The following is a 21111-nucleotide window of genomic DNA, read 5'->3' on the forward strand; positions in this document are numbered from 1 at the left end:
TGTTATGGGATCAGGAGGAGATAGCAGTCAAACTTTGAGGAATTAAGAGGTGAGTTACATGCCGCAGCATTCCCAGCCTTTGTCCTGTTCTTGTAGCCACAGTATTTGTATGGCTGGTCCAGTTAACCTTCTGGTCAATTATGCCCCCTCCCGGACATGTTGGAAGATTTGTCAATGATAATGCTGTGGATATGATGGGGTGTGGGTTAGAGTCCCTCATGTTGGAAATGTACATGGCCTGGCACTGAATGTTACTTCCAGTTGTTGCCTAATTGTTGTCCAATTCTTGCTGCATGTGGGATCAGACTACTTCATTGTCTACACTGTTATAGCTGGGACTGAACACTACAAACATCAACAAACACCTTCACTTCTGATCTGGGGATTTTCACAGTAACTTCATTGCAGTGTTAATGTAAGCCTACTTGTGGCACTAATAAAGATGATTAGTCATTATTATTATGATGATGAAGGAAATGTAGTTGATGAAGCAGCTGAACATATTTGGACCTAGGCCAATGCCCCGAGGATCTCCTGCATCAGTGTCCTTGGGCTGAGATGATTGGTTTCCCAACAACTATCTTCCTTTTGCACTGGATATGATTTCCGCTGGTGGAATCGTCCTGTTACCCCCCGCCCCCGGGATTCCTATTGACTTCAATATTGCTAGCGCACCTTGATACGACACTCTGTTAGATAATGCCATGATGTTCAAGGCAGTTACTCGTCACCTCATCTCTTGAATTCAGCTCTTTTGCCAATGGCTGTAATGAGGTCTGAAGCCGAATGGTCCTGGCAGAACCCAGGTTGTGCATTGGTGTGTGTGTTATTGGTGAGTATCACTTGACAGCCCTGTTATGGCTCATCAGGCTCTCAATTTGAGCTCTGATCCTGTTGAATTTAACATTTAATCCTATACTGGTCTAATTGTAATACAAGCCAAGCACAAGTAATGCCATTTTTCTTCCTTCATTCTAATTGAATTAGTTACTGAAACAAGAGAAAGCAAATTACTGTGGATGCTGGAATCTATGCCTATACGGAAGATGAGATGTTGTTCCTCCAGTTTGCGTTGAGCTTCACTGGAACATTGCAGTAGGCCAAGGACAAACATGTGGGCATGGGAGTAGGGTCTGGTGTTAAAATGGCAAGCAACAGGAAGGTCAGGTCCTGAATGCGCACAGACCGAAGGCGCTCAGCAAAGTGATCACCCAGTCTGCGTTTGGTGTCTCCCATATAGAGGCGACCACATCTGGAGCATTGAATGCAATAGACCAGATTGAAGGAAGTGCAAGTGAAACACTGCTTAACCTGGAAGGAGTGTTTTGGGTCTGGGATGTTAAGCATGGAAGAGGTAAAGGGGCAGGTGTTACACCTTCTGCGTGCATGGGAAGATGCCATGGGTGATGGGAGAGGAGCTGGGTATGGTGAAGGAGTGGACTAGATTATCCCAGAGGGAACGGTCTCTGCGGACTGCTGACAAAGGTTTAGCACACTGGGCTAAATCGCTGGCTTTTAAAACAGACCAAGGTAGGCCAGCGGCATGGTTCAATTCCCGTATCAGCCTCCCCGAACAGGCGCCGGAATGTGGCGACTAGGGGCTTTTCACAGTAACTTAATTTGAAGCCTACTTGTGACAATAAGCGATTTTCATTTCATTTCATTTCAAAGGGAGCGAAGGGAAGATTTATTTGGTGGTGGCATCCCGCCGGAGTTGGCGAAAATGGCGGAGGATTACGGAGGCTGGTGGGGTGAAATGTGAGAACAAGGGGGACTCTGTCCTTGTTCTGGGAGGGAGGGGAGGGGGCGAGACTAGTGGCGCAGGAGATGGACTGCAAACTGTTGAGAGCCCTGTCAACAACTGTAGGTGGGAAATCACGGTTGAGGAAGAAGGAACACATTTTCGAAGCACCATTTTGGAAAGTGGCATCATCGGAACAAATGTGACGGAGGCGAAGGAGCTGAGAGAAAGGGATGGAGTCCTTACAGGGTGTAGGGTGCGAAGAGCTGTAGTCCAGGTAGCTGTGGGAGTCAGTAGGCTTGTAGTGGGTATTAGTAGATAGTTTATTGCCAGAAATGGAGACAGAAAGATCAAGGAAGGGAGGTTAAGTGTCTGAAATGGACCAGGCGAAAGTGATGGAGGGGTGGAAACTGGAAGTGAAGTTGATGAATTTTTCCAGGTCTGGATGAGAGAATGAAGCGGACCAAAATAGTCATCAATGTACCAGTAAAGGAGTTGTGGGAGGGGACCCGGGTAGGCCTGGAACAAGAAATGTTCCACATACCCCATAAAAATGCAAGCGTAGCTAGGACCCATGCAGGTACCCATTGCTCACCAGGTTAAGCAGCGTTTCACTTGCACCTCTTTCAATCTGGTCTATTGCATTCGCTGCTCCCAATGTAGTCTCCTCTACATCGGAGAGACCAAATGCTGACTGGGTGATCGCTTTGCTGAGCACCTTCGATCTGTGTGCATTCAGGACCCTGACCTTCCTGTTGCTTGCCATTTTAACACAAGACCCTGCTCCCATGCCCACATGTTTGTCCTTGGCCGACTGCAATATTCCAGTGAAGCTCTATGCAAACTGGAGGAACAACATCTCGGGGGCGATTCTCCAATATTGGGCCCAAGTGTTTGTGCTGTCACACGACGGCACGAACCGGGCGTGGGTACGACAGATTCTGGCCCCCTCGCCGCACCAACCCGCGCATGCGCAGTTCGGCCGTGCAAGCCTGCACATGCGCGGGGAACTTCTTCAGCACGCCGGCCCCGACCAATATGGCGTCGGTGTTCAGGGGCCAGCAGCGCCATAAAGTAGGCCGGGGGGGGGAAGAGGCCGGGCCGCTGATCAGTGGGCCCCGATTGCGGGCCAGACCCAATCGGAGGCCCCCCGGTGAAGGAGCCCCCCTTCCTCCCCCCACAGGCTGCCCCCGAACATTCCCACAGAGTTCCCGTCGGCAGCGACCAGGGATAAACGGCGCCAGCGGGACTCTGTCGTATCGGCTCGGCCCACCTGGGCCGGAGAATCGGCGGCCCCGATTCTCCACACCTCAGAGAATCGCGCGCTGGCATTGTGGTGCGATTGCGGCGAATCGGAGAATCCCCCCCCCCCCCCCCATCTTCCAGTTCGGCACACTACAGCCTTCCGGTCTCAACATCAAGTTCAACAACGAATTCAACAACTTCAGATGATTAGCTCCACCCCACCTTGACCCATTTGTTTTCATCCCATTTCATTTCAACTGTCTTTTACCATTTCTTTCTTTCTTGTCTTTCTTTATATATATTTAACCCCCCATCATATCTACCTTTCCTTACCCTTTCTCCCCTTTGCTTCCCCCTTCCCCTCCCCCAGATCTACATCTGTCACAATTTACCCTCTGATGTTCGTTTCTCTGCTGATTGGTTATTTCACACCTTTTGTTTTCTCTGGGGACTCTTTCCCCGTGGTTTCTGTGGCTATTAGCACCCAGTTTCTGTGGCTATGACTCATCTTTCATTCTCACTCCACAAATAAATATTTCCCACTTTCTCTGTATTATAGCTTTGACAAAGGGTCATCTGGACTCGAAACGTTCGCTCTTTTCTCTCCCTACAGATGCTGGCAGATGTGCTGAGATTTTCAAGCATTTTCTCTTTGGGTACTGAAATAAGATATAGGGCTTCCTGCATCTATTTACACAAAGGGTGGTATGTATGTGGAACAAGCTGCGGGAGGAACTGGTTAAGGCAGGGACATTGACAACATTTAAAAGGCATTTAAACAGATACATACATAGGAAAGGTTTAGAGGGATATGGGCCAAATTCAGGCAAATGGGGTTAGCATAGATGGGCTATTTGGTTGGCGTGGACCAGTTTGGACCGAAGGGCCTGTCTCTGTGCCGTAGATTCTATGATTTTATGAAATCATTGTACACTTTTCCATTTCCCTGCTGATATCCGAGCTGCTTGATGTTCACTGAAAGTAATCGTTACATAGCCTGTGGAGCAAACATCAGAGCCAATACCATGAACTATATTAATATTTTAGCACTTACAGGAAACATTCATTGTTCGCACCTTATCAACTGCAGATACAGTTGCTCAGCTAATGATGGTTCTAAGTTTGACGAATGATCTGTCATAACTGGATTTTTACATCATTTGGTCTAAAACCTCATTTGAATTGTCTCGTTGTAAAATAATTAGGGCACAGTTCTTCAAGAAAGAGGAAAATTAATGTAATTTTTGTCCAAAATCAGATTTTTAAGTTCTGTAATCATCCAGTCTTTCAGTTCAGTGATGCTAGATATTGGATGTGGTATTTCAGTTACATTCTCATTTACAACTAATAAAGTGAGCTCCTAAGATTTAATGACTGAATTTTAATCAAACATTTTTTGACTTAACATTTACTTTTTCTCTCCCTCTTCCTATCCCACCTCTAATAATAAGAAACCCATATTATTTCATGCGTTTGTAAATATACACAGCCCTGAATTTATTTTTAAATTAAATGTTGCATTCAAACATTCATTGGAAGATGTGAAGAATGGAGGATTTAGGAAAATTGGATTATCATTGTAGCGAGCAATTAAGCCTGGGGTTAGAGTGTGATTCACTGCAGTGGTCTGTTTGATTTTATTCTATTTTGCAGATCCTAGGAGCTTTTTAATAATCTTTATTAGCGTCACAAATAGGCTGACATTAAGACTGCAATAAGTTTCCGGGTGTGGCGATGACCAGCTAAGTCGCACGTTTCGGCAGCTCCCGGTGGAACGGACTTTTGGGCTCTTGATAGGAGCCCCATCGGCAATTTTAACGGCAAATAACACTGTGCGGTAATCCAGAAGGGAATCCCCCCTGGACACGGATGGAAAAAAAGAGAGGAAAGTAGCCGGATTGCGGTGGATCCTCAAGAGCAGCGGCCAGGAAGGCAGGCACAAAGCAAGATGGCGTCCGAAGGAGGCAGTTTAATATGGGGCCCTGACCAACAAGAGTTCCTGCGGCGTTGCGTAGATGAACTCAAAAAGGAGATGAAGACGGAGCTGTTGGCCCCGATATTACAAGCGATTGAGGGGATAAAGGAGGAGCAAAAGACCCAGGAACAGGAGCTTCGGGTCGTGAAGGCAAAGGCTGCTGAGAATGAGGACGACATACAGGGCCTGGTGGTGAAAACGGAGATCCACGAGGCACAGCACAAAAGATGTGTGGAAAGGCTGGAGGTGCTGGAGAACAATGCGAGGAGGAAGAACTTAAGGATTCTTGGTCTTCCCGAAGGGGCGGACGTCGGGGCATATGTGAGCACGATGCTGCATTCGTTAATGGGATTGGAGGCCCCGACGGGTCCGCTGGAGGTGGAGGGTGCCTATCGGGTTATGGGGCGAAGACCGAGGGCTGGAGAAATTCCTCGAGCAATAGTTGTGAGATTTCTCCGATACCAGGACAGAGAGATGGTCCTCAGATGGGCCAAGAAAACTCTGAACAGTAGGTGGGAGAATGCGGTGATCCGCGTGTATCAAGATTGGAGTGCGGAGGTGGCGAGAAGGAGGGCAAGCTCTAATCGGGCCAAGGTGGTGTTGCATAAAAGGAAGGTCAAATTCGGAATGTTGCAACCGGCAAGACTGTGGGTCACACATCTAGGGAAACACCACTATTTTGAAACGGCAGACGAGGCGTGGACATTTATTGTCGAGGAGAAGCTGGAGTGAGCGGGCCAGAAAAAGAATGTTTGGGACAAAAGTGGGGGGGGTGAATTTGTGGGATGAAAGGGGGAAGAGAGGACTTCCCAGATTGTTAAACCTGCGACCCTGTAACTTCTCTCTCTTCCCCATGTCGTGGGGGAGGGGGTGAGGGAGGATGAGGAGCTGTGGGTGCCGGCCATTTGGGGCGGGGCCAAAAGGGGAAGCGCGGGCTTTGTTCCCGCGCTATGGTAATCATGGCGGGAACAGGGAAGCAGGAAGGAGGGGGCCTCGCACAGTGTGAGCCCAGTCACGGGGGAAAGCCGAGGTCGGCCAGAGTTTGCTGACTTCTGGGAGCAACATGGGGGGTGCAATTACGCTAGCTTGGGATCTAGCGGGAGGGTTAACTGGGTTGCTGCTGCTGGGAAGAAGGGGAAGCTGGTATGGAAGGGGGGGGTCGGAGCAGGGGGGGGTGTCGCCTGGGGGGGATACAGCTACGTGGGAACCGGGTGAGGAGCTGGATTGAAAAAGGAAATGGCTAGTCGTCAAGGGGGGGGTAAAGCACCCCCCAACCCGGTTGATCACGTGGAACGTGAGAGGGCTGAACGGGCCGATAAAGAGGGCACGGGTACTCGCACACCTAAAGAAACTTAAGGCAGATGTGGTTATGCTTCAGGAGACGCATCTGAAGCTGACAAACCAGGTTAGACTTCGCAAAGGATGGGTGGGGCAGGTGTTTCATTCGGGGCTAGATGCAAAAAACGGGGGTGGCCATACGAGTGGGGAAGCGGGTAATGTTTGAGGCAAAGACTATAGTGGCGGATAGTGGGGGCAGATACGTGATGGTGAGTGGCAAACTGCAAGGGGAGGCGGTGGTATTAGTGAACGTGTATGCCCCGAACTGGGATGATGCCAATTTTATGAGGCGTATCTTAGGACGAATCCCGGACCTAGAAGTGGGGAAGTTGGTAATGGGTGGAGACTTTAATACGGTGCTGGACCCAGGGCTGGCCAGATCGAGGTCCAGGACCGGAAGGAGACCGGCTGCAGCTAGGGTGCTTAAGGATTTTATGGTGCAGATGGGAGGAGTAGATCCCTGGAGATTTAGTAGACCTAGGAGTAAGGAGTTCTCGTTTTTCTCCTATGTACATAAAGTATTTTCACGAATAGATTTTTTTTGTTTTGGGAAGGGCACTGATCCCAAAGGTGACGGGGACGGAGTACACGGCTATAGCCATCTCGGATCATGCTCCACACTGGGTGGACCTGGAGATAGGGGAAGAAAAACAACAGCTTCCACCCTGGAGAATGGACATGGGATTATTGGCAGATGAGGGGGTGTGTTTAAGGGTGAGGGGGTGTATTGAAAGGTACTTGGAAATTAATGATAATGGGGAGGTACAGGTCGGAGTGGTCTGGGAGGCACTGAAGGCAGTGGTTAGAGGGGAGCTGATATCTATTAGGGCACATAAAGGAAAGCAGGAGGGTAGGGAAAGGGAGCGGTTGAAAGAACTGCTGAGGGTGGACAGACAATACGCGGAGGCACCGGAGGAGGGACTATACAGGGAAAGGCAAAGGCTACATGTAGAATTTGACTTGTTGACTACGGGTAAGGCAGAGGCACAATGGGGGAAGGCACAGGGTGTACAGTACGAATATGGGGAGAAGGCGAGTAGGTTGTTGGCCCACCAACTGAGGAAAAGGGGAGCAGCGAGGGAGATGGGGGGGGGTGAGAGATGAGGAGGGAGAGATGGAGCGGGGAGCAGAGAGAGTGAATGGAGTGTTCAAGGCATTTTATGAAAGATTATATGAAGCGCAGCCCCCGGACGGGAAGGAGAGAATGATGCGCTTTCTGGATCAGCTGGAATTTCCTAAGGTGGAGGAACAGGAGAGAGTGGGGCTGGGAGCACAGATTGAGACGGAGGAAGTAGTGAAAGGGATTGGAAGCATGCAGGCGGGGAAGGCCCCGGGACCAGACGGATTCCCAGTTGAATTCTATAAGAAATATTTGGACTTGCTGGCCCTGCTACTGATGAGAACCTTTAATGAGGCGAGGGAAAGGGGGCAGCTGCCCCCGACTATGTCAGAGGCAACGATATCGCTCCTAAAGAAGGAAAAAGACCCGCTGCAATGCGGGTCATACAGGCCCATTTCCCTCCTGAATGTGGATGCTAAGATTCTGGCCAATGTAATGGCAATGAGGGTAGAGGATTGTGTCCCGGGGGTGGTCCATGAGGACCAAACTGGGTTTGTGAAGAGGAGACAGCTAAATACAAATATACGGAGGCTGCTAGGGGTAATGATGATGCCCCCACCAGAGGGGGAAGCGGAGATAGTGGTGGCAATGGATGCCGAGAAAGCATTTGATAGAGTGGAGTGGGATTATTCGTGGGAGGTGTTGAGGAGATTTGGCTTTGGGGTCGGGTATATCAGGTGGGTACAGTTGCTGTATAGGGCCCCGATGGCGAGCGTGGTCACGAATGGACGGGGGTCTGACTATTTTTGGCTCCATAGAGGGACGAGGCAGGGATGCCCTCTGTCCCCGTTATTGTTTGCATTGGCGATTGAACCCCTGGCCATGGCACTGAGGGGTTCCAGGAAGTGGACGGGAGTACTTAGGGGGGTTGGAGAAGAACACCGGGGATCTCTGTATGTGGATGATTTGTTGCTATATGTGGCGGACCCGGCGGAGGGGATGCCAGAGATAATGCGGATACTTGGGGAGTTTGGGGATTTTTCAGGGCATAAACTGAACATGGGGAAAAGTGAGCTATTTGTGGTGCATCCGGGGGGGCAGAGCAGAGAGATAGAGGATTTGCCGTTGAGGAAGGTAACAAGGGACTTCCGGTACCTGGGGATCCAGATAGCCAAGAATTGGGGTACATTACATAGGCTTAATTTAACACGGTTGGTGGAACAGATGGAGGAGGATTTCAAGAGATGGGACATGGTGTCCCTGTCGTTGGCAGGTAGGGTGCAGGCGGTTAAAATGGTGGTCCTCCCGAGATTCCTTTTTGTGTTCCAGTGCCTCCCGGTGGTGATCACGAAGGCTTTTTTCAAAAGAATTGAGAAGAGCATTATGAGTTTTGTGTGGGCTGGGAAGACCCCGAGAGTGAGGCGGGGATTCTTGCAGCGTAGAAGGGACAGGGGGGGGGCTGGCACTACCGAGCCTAAGTAAATACTACTGGGCCGCCAATGTTTCAATGGTGTGTAAGTGGATGGGAGAAGGGGAGGGAGCGGCGTGGAAGAGATTGGAGAGGGCGTCCTGCAGGGGGACTAGCCTGCAAGCAATGGTGACGGCGCCGTTGCCGTTCTCACCAAAGAAATACACCACAAGCCCGGTGGTGATGGCTACATTGAGAATTTGGGGGCAGTGGAAACGGCATAGGGGAGGGACGGGAGCTTCGGTGCGGTCCCCGATAAGAAACAATCATAGGTTCGTTCCGGGGAGAATGGATGGGGGATTTGGAGCATGGCAAAGAGCTGGGGTAGTACAATTAAGAGATATATTTGTAGATGGGACGTTTGCGAGTCTGGGAGCGCTGACGGAGAAATATGGGTTGCCCCAAGGGAATGCATTTCGGTATATGCAATTGAGGGCTTTTGCGAGGCAACAGGTGAGGGAATTCCCGCAGCTCCCGACGCAGGAAGTGCAAGATTGAGTAGTTGTGTTAAGGGGTAATTGTAAGCTGTTCTTTTCAGGAGTGAAATTAAAAAGTTTAATAATGTATTCATAATAATGTTTTGTTTTAAAATACCAAAGTCCTATTTTTTCATGCAATCACGCACTCCTGGAGAAAATCATTCTTTCCGTACTGTGTTACAAAATAAACAAACTTGTTGGGGTTTCGGCCCACTATCCTAGCCACTGTTGTGTCTGGTTTCGGATCGTGGTAAAGATTATTTCCAAGATTGTAGGGTCCCACTGTATTCATTGAAATTTAAGAACTTCATCTCACAGCAATTTACACATTGTGGTTAAAGTTTACAAAATGTTCAAGATGGTGCATGTTATAAGTATCAAAACACGAAAATGCTCAGAAAAATCTGTTTTTGAACATATGCACTTCAAATTGTCCGCAGTTTAAGTCAAATTCATTCTAATATCGATCAGGATTCTGACCCATTAATTCAAATAAAGATCCTTTACAGATTTTGCTTTATTTTGCATAGAAAACTAATTAACCAATGGAAATAGTGCCATAACAGACGTAAGGTATCCACTGTCTCTGATCGTAAAAATATTTTTAAGTAACTGTCTGAAACAAGATTGCAGTGTTCAAAGAATTCTCTCAGTGTCATTGATGAGACTTATTGTCCTGGATGGCAATCGGGAACCGGCTGTATACCCACTGGACAGATACAATCTTCCAGTATTTTATATACAGATGTGAAGATATTTGGAAGCTCTATTTGGAAAGGCATGAGAAAAAACTTTGGCATACAAAGCTGATATGGAAAACTGCCATGAGGAAATGGAAAGGTCATTGAGTTTTTGTTAGGGCAAGACCTCATTTGTCTTTTTTTCTGTGTGGATATTATGTTTAAAAATTTTTTTAACCTACTTGACTACTTGACTTGTGAAATGGTCTGCAAACTTATTGTGTTCTGCACGCAGCTGCTTAATGAATCACAAAAAATTAGCTTAAGTTTTATGTCCTTCTGTTAACAATCATTAAAGACTGTAAATTTTTCATATAAGCTGTTGCTGTTGAAAATAAAATGGTGCTGCTAATTAGTATTTAAAAAGAGAATTAAAATGTAAAATATTTACAAGAAACTTGTGTAAAAATAGAATCCATTTTGATATCTATTGCTGAAGGTTCTCCATATGCTGTTTTTCTTTTTCAGAAATATCCTGAAAAGCTGTATTTTGAGGGTCTGGCTGAACAGGTTAATCCCCCGGTGCAGATTCAGCCTCAGTATCTCCCCATTTATTTTGGAAATGTCTGTCTTCGATTTTTGCCAGTATTTGATATTGTAATCCACAGATTTTTAGAATTGCTGCCAGTTTCAAAATCTTTGGAAACGCTTCTTGATCACCTAGGAGGCCTATATAAGTTTCATGGTAGGTTTCAAGTATTTCAGAATATTTAACCCGATAGATGCATTTTATATTATTTATAACTAAAGTTTTTTATTTTAGCTAGTCCAGTTTCAATCGTAATTTTTGTGTGGCTGGTGAACTGATGTGTTATTTTTTGGATTGATTGCTCATATTTTAAACCTATTATCAATGAATGTTTGATCGTATTTTCAAACCTCTCACCACTAGCTGCTCCTTCCTCAGGTGAATGAAGAGGTCTGTTCCAGAAAAACATATAGGCAAATTCAAAGATGCCAAACAATGCTAGGAATGCGAGCATTAGCAGGTGATTAAATCTTTACAGATCCGTAAGGATCTGTAAAGATTTAATCACCTGCTAATGCTCGCATTCCTAGCATTGTTTGGCATCTTTGAATTTGTCTATCTATGTGTTTCTGGAACAGACCTCTTCATTCACCTGAGGAAGGAGCAGCGCTCTGAAAGCCAGTGACATCGAAACAAACCTGTTGGACTTTAACCTGGTGTTGTAAGACTTCGTACTGTGCTCACCCCAGTCCAACGCCGGCATCTCCACATCATGTCTACATAACCAGTCACTGAACATGCTTGGTGGACATCAGCTAAGGAATGACATTGATGATATCTTCAAGTGTTATCGCATTCCAGATTGTGGAGAAAATTTGCAATTTATTTTGAAAAAGAAATGCTGGCTTTTTGAAATGTAGCCTCACAGATATATTTTATTTCAGTTGACTGAGGAATATGCATTTCTGCTTCCACTGTAGACCGACCTGTGACCTACCTGTACAACACACTTCATTACTATGAGAGACACCTGCGAGATCGCACAAATCTTAAACGCAAGCTTGTTCATGCAGTCATTGGCTCTCTAAAAGATAACCGACCACAAGGCTGGTGTTTAAGTGAAACATATCTGAAATCTGCCATGAATGCACGAGAAGACAATCCATGGGTTCCTGATGACACATATTACTGCAAGTTAATTGGTCGATTAGTGGAGAATATCCTTTTGTGCTAGCTAGATTATTTTTGTGCAACAAGGAAAAAAACCTTCAGAGGATATTTGAATCACGACCATAATATTGCCTTTACAAGAAACAAATCAGAATGAAAGCTTGTTAAAATGTAATCTTGAGATTTTCTTCCAGAGTTTGAAAGGATTTTTATGATTCTCATGCTGATGGGAAGTAATTCATTTTCCATGCAAAAGTTTTGAATGGAAGTGTCCACAGCTGTAGTGAAAGCATCCAAGAAACTTTAAAACAGACATTGGTAGTTCCAGCTGAGTGCACTTTTATTTGTAGTTTATGCAGTTGTGTAATATCAAAGTTAGTTCAGTTACCTTTCTTTTCATTTGTTCCGCTCCTACTATATCTGCAGGTTAAGACACAACTTAATAGGAATGAAGATATAGTTGCTTAGTTTATTTTGCTGAGGTTTGAGGTCTTCTATTGGCAATAATTCCCATTGAGCATCGATCAAGGAAGCACTTGTTTTACTCTTTTTTTTAAATTTATAAATATTAATATTATCAGAATTATTTTAAATATTAAGCAATTGTTTAATACATCAAAACTTTATTCACTGTTACCCATTCAGTATTTCCTTAATCAGTTCACCACCAATGGCAGGAAAATCGCCTGGTCCTTTTCCAAACTGTGACTGGAGATTCAATGAATTTCCCAACCCAGCAGCACATGCCCTTCATGTAACCTGTGTGGAACTTATGGCCTTGTCTGTTCCAGGGAAGGAAGTAGGAAATGCACTTCTTAATGTTGTACTAAAGAGGTAACTTTGTTTCAAAATTAACTTTATTCACCTTGGACAACAGTGGATTGAAAGGAAAGCTTTAGCTTTGACTTGTAGGTTATATTTAGCTGAAATGTGATTTGACTGAATTCTAAAATAAAATCACATCCATTTCAGGATTCCTGGGTTAACTTGTTCGGCTAGTGATATAAATAATTAAAACTAAAAATTAGCCACCCGTTAAAATGGGAAAATTTGGGACTGCCATTTTCTTTCCTGTTCTAATGTGCTTGTGCACCATCAGCTGTAAAGATCACAAATCAGCTTTTTCGCAGATTTTACACAAATTCCTTTTATCTTTTTTTCCTTCCACACCTTCCAATACAAAAGAAGCTGCACAGTTTGCAACTATCCACTTGTGTGAATCTTGTGAGAGGACAGTGGTGGGTGGGATTATAAATTCTGTCTCTTTGTAGAATGATGTTGAATATGTTTCACAACGCACCTATGTTTAAAATCTTAATTTTTGGTGAAATGTGGGTTTTAACCTAGTCCCATTAGTAGTCATGATTCTTTGGGTGGTATTCCTTGTTATTGTGTCAGAAAAGTCTTGTAGGGATTATCTCTAAAGCCAGCCAGGTGTTTTGTCAGCAAGTCTGCCAACATCTGTGGAGAGAGAAACAATGTTTCATTTTGATGATCTCGTATGATCTGATGTTCTGATGAAAGGTCATTGACAAGAACACAAGAAGTAATAGTAATATAATCTTTATTTCACAAGTAGGCTTAAATTAACACTGCAATGAAGTTACTGTGAAAAGCCCCTAGTCGCCACATTCCGGCGCCTGTTCGGGTACACAGAGGGAGAATTCAGAATGTCCATATAACCTAACCGCACATCTTTCAGGACTTGCGGGAGGAAACCGGAGCACCCGGAGGAAACCCATGTAGACACGGAGAATGTGCAGTCAGTGACCCAAGCTGGGAATTGAATCTGGAGCCCAGAAGCAACAGTAGTGTCTCCAATGCAAGCATGTCCTTTCTTAAATGTGGAGACCAAAACTGCACATAATATTCTAGATGTGGTCCCACCAGAAACCTGTAAAATTGTAGCAAGATCTCTTTATACTTGTACTCCAGTCCTCTTGCAATAAAGACCAACATGTTATTTGCCTTCCTAATTGCTTGCTGCACTTACATACTAACTTTGTGTTCCTTGTCTGAGCACACCCAAGTCTGTTTGAACATCAACATTTACAAGTCTCTCACATTTTTAAAATAAATTCTGATTTCCTATCCTTATTACCGAAGTGAATAACTTCACATTTTGCAACATTATAATCCATCCGCCATTTTGTTGCTCACTCACTTAAACTGTCCATATCTCTTTGTATTCTCCGTGTCCTAACCATAGTTTACCTTTCCACCTAACGTGGTATCATCAGCAAACTTAGATATGTTATTCTCTGCCCTTTATCTTTTCATCAATATAAATTGTAAATAGCTGCGACTGCAGAACTGATCTTTGCAAATTCCACTGTTGACTGCCTACCAACTTGAAAAATCACCGTTTATGTCCACTCTCTGCTTTCTATCCATTAACCCAATTCTCTATCCATGTAAAAATATTATCCCCCAACTCCATGAGCCCTTATCTCATCCATTTTGTGTGGCACCTTATCAAATGCCTTTTGAAAATACAAATATGCTGCATCTACTGTTTTCCCTTTATCTACCCTACCAGTTACATTCTCAAAAAAACCTCTTTGCTTTGTCAATTAGGATTTCACTTTGTAAAATCATGTTGACTTGTTCTAACCATACTATGCTTTTCTAAGTATATTTGTTAAACCTTCCTTTAATGATCGATTCCAGCATTTCCCAACATCGGATTTTTGGCTAACTGGCCTGTTTCTCCCTCCTTTCTTGAAAAACAATGTAACTTGCGAACTTGCAGAAGCGTTAACTCTGTTTCAGTCTCCACACTTACTGCCAGATCTGCTAATTGTTTCTAGGACTTTCTGTTTTTATTTCAGGTTTTCAGCATCCACAGTATTTTGCTTCTGTACTGGTGTTTTTGTAACTTGCTTCTGTACGAGTTTTTCTTCTCTTCTAGTCAGCCATTAGTACCGAGAGAGAACATTACCGCCTGGATGAATGCAATTGGACTTGTGATAACTGCATTACCTGTAAGTTTTATAAGAAATTCTGAGTATATACTAATAATTAATGTAGCCAATGAGGTTTTGTACTGTAGAACCTGAATTCAGGATTAATCCCTTTCAGATTCTCTTCAAATTTTTTATGAGGAACAAAGGTTTTCTGTCGAGGTTCCAAAGTCTTTCAAAAAGACCCATTGACTTTCCAGTGGCAGTGACATGATAGTGCGGACATTGGATTATTGTTATCGTCAGCAGAAGTGCTGAATGATTGATTGATTCTTCTTGCCCTCTTCCTGAGGTTCCTGTTACTACAGATGTCAATCTTTAGCCAATGTGGCTTGCTTTACGAGATCAAACAATTGATTGCGTTGGACACCTGAAAGTCTACAAGCCTTAATGGTCCAAGGCTGTAGTACAATGATGAGAAAGTGTTCAAAAGAAAGTGTTGAATACAAAGCGACAAATGTGAAATAAGAAGTGGACAAAATAACTAATGAAATAAAAATAATTTCTTGTCACAAGTAGGCTTCAAATGAAGTTACTGTGAAAAGCCCCTAGTCGCCACATTCCGGCGCCTGTTCGGGGAGGCTGGTATGGGAATTGAACCGTGCTGCTGGCCTGCCTTGGTCTGCTTTAAAAGCCAGCGATTTAGCCAGCCCGGATGTAATGTTAACATTTGAGAATAGAGAGTACTTCCTTCACAAGTTTTCCTACATGGGAAATCAAAGTAATTTAAAATCAATTTAAATATTAATCTATTTTTGTTTTTAAAATGTATCATGTTTGGAAAATTCTAGCCACCAGCCGTTTGAGCCTGCACTATGTCTCAATGTTAATCAACTGAAAAGAAACAGCAAATGCAGAAAGTATTTCTTTAAAAGGCCACAACATGATCTTAGAGTTTTGGTAAAGATTACATAGAAGATCCAGAATGCTTGTGCATTGTAAAACTGTATTTCATTTTTTCTACATTTTAAAGGATTAGGGGCGCGATTCTCAGCTCCCGCGACTAAGTGCCCACGCCGTCGTGAATGCTGTCTAGGTTCACGAAGGCGCGAAACGGCCCCGATCTCGTCCGATTTAAGGCCCGAAAATGGGCTAGGATCAGGGCCGCGAGAAACTTGGGGGGCGTGTCGCGAAAGCAGCGTCGCCAGCGCGCGCCAGGCATTGGCGCCGCGTAACTGGCATCACCCGCGCCTGCGCGGGTTGGCCGTGCCAGCTGGCGCCAACCCGCACATGCGTGTTTGCCGTCCTCCCCGTGGCCGCCCCGCAAGAAGATGTCGGATGGATCTTGCGGGGCGCGGAGGAAAGGAGGTCCTCCTTCCGAGAGGCCGGCCCGCCGATTGGTGGGCACCGATCGCGGGCCAGACCCCTTTTGAGTCCTACCCCGGTGAAAGAACCCCCCCCCCCAGTTTTCCCGCGCTGTTCCCTCCGGCAGCGACCAGGTGTGAAGCTGTCATTTTGTGCATGCCGCTCAGCCCATCCGGGCCGGAGAATAGCGGGTGTAGCGGAGAATCGCCATTTTGGGTGGCCCGGGCGATTCTCTGGCCTGCGCCGCGCAGAACTCGACGGGGCTGTTCTCGCCGCTTGGGTGAATCGTGGGAGGGCGTCGGACCGGCGTCGCAGGGAAAAATGGCGCACCAGAGGATTCTCCCAACCGGCACAGCAGCGGAGAATCGCGCCCCTTGTGTTTCATTAAGCTGAATTCTGAAAGGAATTTAAAGCCTAATGTCTGAAATATTAAGCTTTCACAGAATCACAAAATCTTTACAGTGCAGAAGGAGGCCAATCACCTCTTTGAGTCTGCACCAGTTGTCTGAGTGCACATTGTACCTAATTCCACTATACTGCCTTATCCCCGTAACCGTACACATTCATTCTTTTCAGATAGCAATCCAAATTCTCTTTTGAATATCTCGGATCAAACCACTCAGTTCGTTGCAGACTCCAAATCTTACTCTGGGTGGAAAAAACCTTTCCTTACATAACTTCTCTTTTTGCCCATCATTTTGAATTGGTGTCATCTAGGTCTTGAGAAGGAACAGTTCCTCAGTACTTACCTTGTCCATATCCCTCAGGAGCTTTATTGCCTCTCAGCCTTCTTTTCACCCAAGGGAAACGGATCCAACCTCTCCAATCTACCCTCCTAGATACAGCTGTTTATCCCTGGAATCGTTCTTCTGAATTTCCTCACCATCCCTTCTCTGTCACTGGGTCAATATCCTGAAACTTCCTTCCTAACAGCACAGTGGGTGTACCTACAACACATGGACTGCAGCAGTTCAAGTAGACAGTTCACCACCACCTTCTCAGGGGCAGTTAGCGCTGGCCAATAAAAATTCTGACCTAGCCAGCAACACCCACATGCTGTGAAATTATATTTTTTTAAACCTAAAAATTGGGTACACTCACCAACCTTTATAAACTTCATAGTCATAGGACTTCCGGTGACGGCGGGCGGGAAGCAGCCGCTCTTTGGAAGGCTCCTGTTCAGTTACAGAATTGTCGGGGTTTTAACGCCCGGTCCCAAGGGCAACGGAGGCTGAAAAAGTTGTAGGAAGGCACAGCGAGGAGAAGGTTGGGAAAAAAACAGCTGTGAAAAAGGGGGTTAATGAAAGTCCGCCAGTGAGTGGAAAGGTCAACGTAGGAACTGTAAGGAAAGCGGAGGCTGGGGTACCAGGGGCGGCTGCATTGCTCACGGAAGAAGAAATGACCACGGTGATGACCGTGGAACATTGAAAAACAGTTCATAAAGCACATGGAAGCGATGAAGAAGGAGATGGGGCGGTATTGAAAGTGCTGGTGGAGGAGGTGATTGCCCCGGTGAGGGCGGAGGTATCAAGCGCAGCAGCGGAGGTGCGGGAGCAAGGTGAGACACTGAAGGAAGTGGAAGAGGCATTATCGCAGCACAGTGATCAACTCACCTCGATGGGGAAGGAGCTGCGGAGGGTGATGGAGACCAACAAGGGTCTGCGAGCCAAAATGGAACACCTGGAAAACTGAACAGGCAGCAGAATCTGAGGATTGTGGGTCTGCCCGAAGGGGTGGAAGGCCCGAAGGCGACGGAGTATTTTGCCACGATGTCGGCGGAGCTATTGGGGGAGGGGAATGAACTGGATCGGGCTCAAAGGTCGTGGAGGCCTATACCAAAGGTGAGTGAGCCACCAAGAGTAATGACTGTTTGTTTCCATAGGTACAGCGTGAAGGAGAAGGTTCTGTGCTGGGCAAATCAGAAGCAGGTGGTGCAGTGGGCTGGAGCTGGTATACGCATATACCAAGACTTTAAGGTGGAGTTGGCGAGGAGGTGGGCGGGCTCCAGCCGGGTGAAGAAGGCACTACAACAGCAATGTGCAGTGCGGCATAGTGTATCCAGCTAAGTTGAGGGTGACCTACAAATCCAAGGACTTTTATTTTGGGACGGCGGAAGTGGCGGAGGGGTTTGCGAAGGCTGAAGGGCTGTGGCAGAATTGAGAAATGGGACTGAGCTGGTCTTGTATCAATGTAGCCTCATGTAACTTTCTTTTTTCACGGCGTGATGGTGTATGTACTAAATGAGTCGACGCTGTCTATTTGGACAGGGGAAGAGTTGGGACTTTATTTGCAATGATGGTTCTTTGGGGCATGGGTGTGTATGCTGGGGTTGTGTGTTAGAGGGGATTTCTTTGTTTCCCAGGAACCGGGCAAGGGGGAAGGAGACCATTGGGGGTGCCTCCATGCTGGCTGGTTTAAGCCAGCCAGTGAACGGGAGTGGGTGGGGGGAGGGGCTGCGGCCATCGGAGGCTGGTAAAACAGGTTTTGGTGAGTCTAGCCGGAGTGAAAGGTGGGGGAAGGAACCGAGGCTGGTGGGAGAAGTTTGCAAGAGGAAGTGGAAGGGAGGAATCTGTGTGGGGGGAGGGGACGGTCTACAATTCATGGGTGTCATTCACAGTACACTTTCGGGGATTGGATTGCTTTGAATATGAGGGGAGGGGTTGGGGGGGTGGACTATATATGTCAATGGTGACCAGAGGCGATTCCTGATTCCTTTTTTCTTCTCTTTTTTCCTTGGGAGGTTTTGTCTTATTTGATGCTTATATTGTCATGCAGGCCGATGTTTGGGGGTTGGTGGTAGGATGGGCTCGTTGTTGTTAATAAGGGGATTGACATTGTAATAGTCATATATGTTTACAGCATGGAATCCGGCCCTTCGGTCCAGCTTGTCCATGTCGCCCAGTTTCTATCACTAAGCAAGTTCCACTTACCCGCATTTGACCCATAATCTCTCTATACCCATAGAACAATTAAAATGCTGTGGAGTTTCCTTGTAAATAATTCCTACGTTAAAAAAACTTAGCTCAATGACATGCAACCTGGTGGAGCTAATGAGTTGGAGAGGAATGCATGGGATTCACAGCCTTTGGCAACATATCCATGAATGGAGGTTTCATGATATGGTTCTACTAGTCGCAAAATGCTTTATATTGAGACAGTGGAGTACATTCCTGCTGCCTAGTAGTGATATTGAGTAAAGGAGCATGTGGGTTCAATGTTTGTCCTATAACTATAACTGCCGGCCTGTTTTTAATTCACTTTTCTAAAGAATCCAGAACCATTTGATGCCTGATTAATACAGACAAGGAAACATACATGCGTGTTAGGAGCACGAGTAGGCCATTCAACCCTCAAGCCTGCTCTGCCTTTCAGTAAAATTATGGCTGATCTAATTGTGGCATCACTCCACTTTCCTTCCTACCCCCTATAGCCTTTGATCCTGGATGTTGTGATATCAGCATATTATTACAGCCTAATTTGCATCTGCTCACCCAAAGGTGCATGGGTACTTCCCAAACCAGAGATTTTAACTGGAAAATAGGCTGGGGCTAAAGTGGAAGGATATCTGGAAAAATAGAACTCTGGCTATTTTCTCTCTTTGCTGCCTAGCTGCTGCCTGTGTAACACTAGTAAAACAGATAACCTATTGGAAAAGCTGTGCTGGTGTATTGGTACAACAGACCACTGCAATTCTGATATCGGAGGACAAGGTGAAAGAATGCTCAGTCTGCTATTGATTGATTTATTGTCACATGCCCATTTGTGGTCGATGAGGGTCAATGTAACAGTGGATTTACTTGACTGCTTCCATCAGTCAGCTGAAAAACTCATTATGGAATGACAGTAAGATTTGTAGGACAAATTCAGTCGCAATCTCTCAGCCTAGTGAAATCATTAATATCCCACTGTGTAACAATTGACATTGTAATTAGTTGCCCAACATGGAGGCATGCCTTACAGTGCAGTAAATTACAACTTGTAATTCTATAGTGCCTTTCCTGTTATAAAACAAGGAACATTACAAAGCAAATATTAACACTACCATAAGGCCAAATGAAGACAGCTGACCAAAACCTCAGTCAAAGTTAGGTTATAAGGAATGTCTTAAAGGAGAAAGGAGAGTAGTCTGGTGGTGTGTGTGAGTTGGGAAGGGGGGGGGGTGGGGGGTTGGCGGTAGGCATGACTTCTAGTAGTGGAGAATTTAAGAAAGAGTTAATTGAGGCCAAAGTTTGGTAAGTGCAGATATCTCTGAGGATTGTGGGGTTGAAGATTATAGATTATTCTGGGAATAGGGAGAGGCAAGACCATGAGGGTATTTAAAATGCAGGATGAACATTTTAAAATCAAGGTATTGGTTTTAACTGGGAGCCAGTGCAATTCATCAAACATGGGGTGATGGTTGAACAGGATCTGGTGTGAGTAAGGACATGGGCAGCAGAGTTTTAGATTACTTCAGTTGATGGAAAACTGAACAGTGGGCAATCAAATAGTCAGGTCTAGAAGTAACAAACGACATGTAAGTGGATTTCAGCAGCTTTTGAACCGGGATGGGCTGGAGTTAAGTGATGTCACTGAGGTGAAAATAGACAGGCTTAGTGATGACACAAGGTCGGAAACTCATTTTGGGGTCAAATGTGACACCAAGATTACAGGCACTCTTCGTAATTTAGTTGAAAGTGTGCTATGTTCCCAAATTTGAAATATTGTCATTTAACAAGGATTTTATTTCTAAAAAATATATTTTTTTAATTTAAGGAGCCCTACTGGATAGTATTGAACGATCGTATTGTGAGTGTTATCAACAGTGCTACGCTGACCTCAGATACAGAATGGGTTGGATATCCATTCCAGCTGTTTGATTTCACAGCTTGCCACCAGTCATATTGTGAGATGTATTGCAGCTATGTTTTGGCCTTGGCACATGCAGTGTGGCATCATTCAAGCATTGGACAACTTTCCCTTATCCCCAAGTATGTAATAGAAATCTTTCTATTTGTCTTATTAAAATGTGACTCTATTTAATATTGGTTTAATATTACGTTGGTTGGGAGAGAATATTTTTTACGAATTCAGCTTGAAGTAGGCTGTTTTGTACAGTGCATATCGATGCTTGCAGTTATTTTTACAAATGCAGCAAATTTTTAGTGTGCTTAAGACA

The 21111-nt window shown here is 45.4% G+C and overlaps 1 protein-coding gene across 7 annotated transcripts in view; it reads left to right on the forward strand.

The window, feature by feature from the left end:
• The window catches only part of med23 (mediator complex subunit 23), a 116316-nt gene that overhangs the window by 73029 nt on the left and 22176 nt on the right, over positions 1 to 21111 (forward strand). For all 7 annotated transcript variants that reach the window (XM_072499160.1, XM_072499154.1, XM_072499155.1 and 4 more), the window contains 5 exons: positions 10515 to 10731; positions 11496 to 11732; positions 12354 to 12519; positions 14597 to 14669; positions 20709 to 20923. In XM_072499160.1, coding sequence (XP_072355261.1) covers positions 10515 to 10731; positions 11496 to 11732; positions 12354 to 12519; positions 14597 to 14669; positions 20709 to 20923 — 908 coding nt within the window. The remainder of the gene's footprint in view (positions 1 to 10514; positions 10732 to 11495; positions 11733 to 12353; positions 12520 to 14596; positions 14670 to 20708; positions 20924 to 21111) is intronic.

Source organism: Scyliorhinus torazame, chromosome 4, assembly GCF_047496885.1.
Source record: "Scyliorhinus torazame isolate Kashiwa2021f chromosome 4, sScyTor2.1, whole genome shotgun sequence".
NCBI classification, from domain to species: domain Eukaryota; kingdom Metazoa; phylum Chordata; class Chondrichthyes; order Carcharhiniformes; family Scyliorhinidae; genus Scyliorhinus; species Scyliorhinus torazame.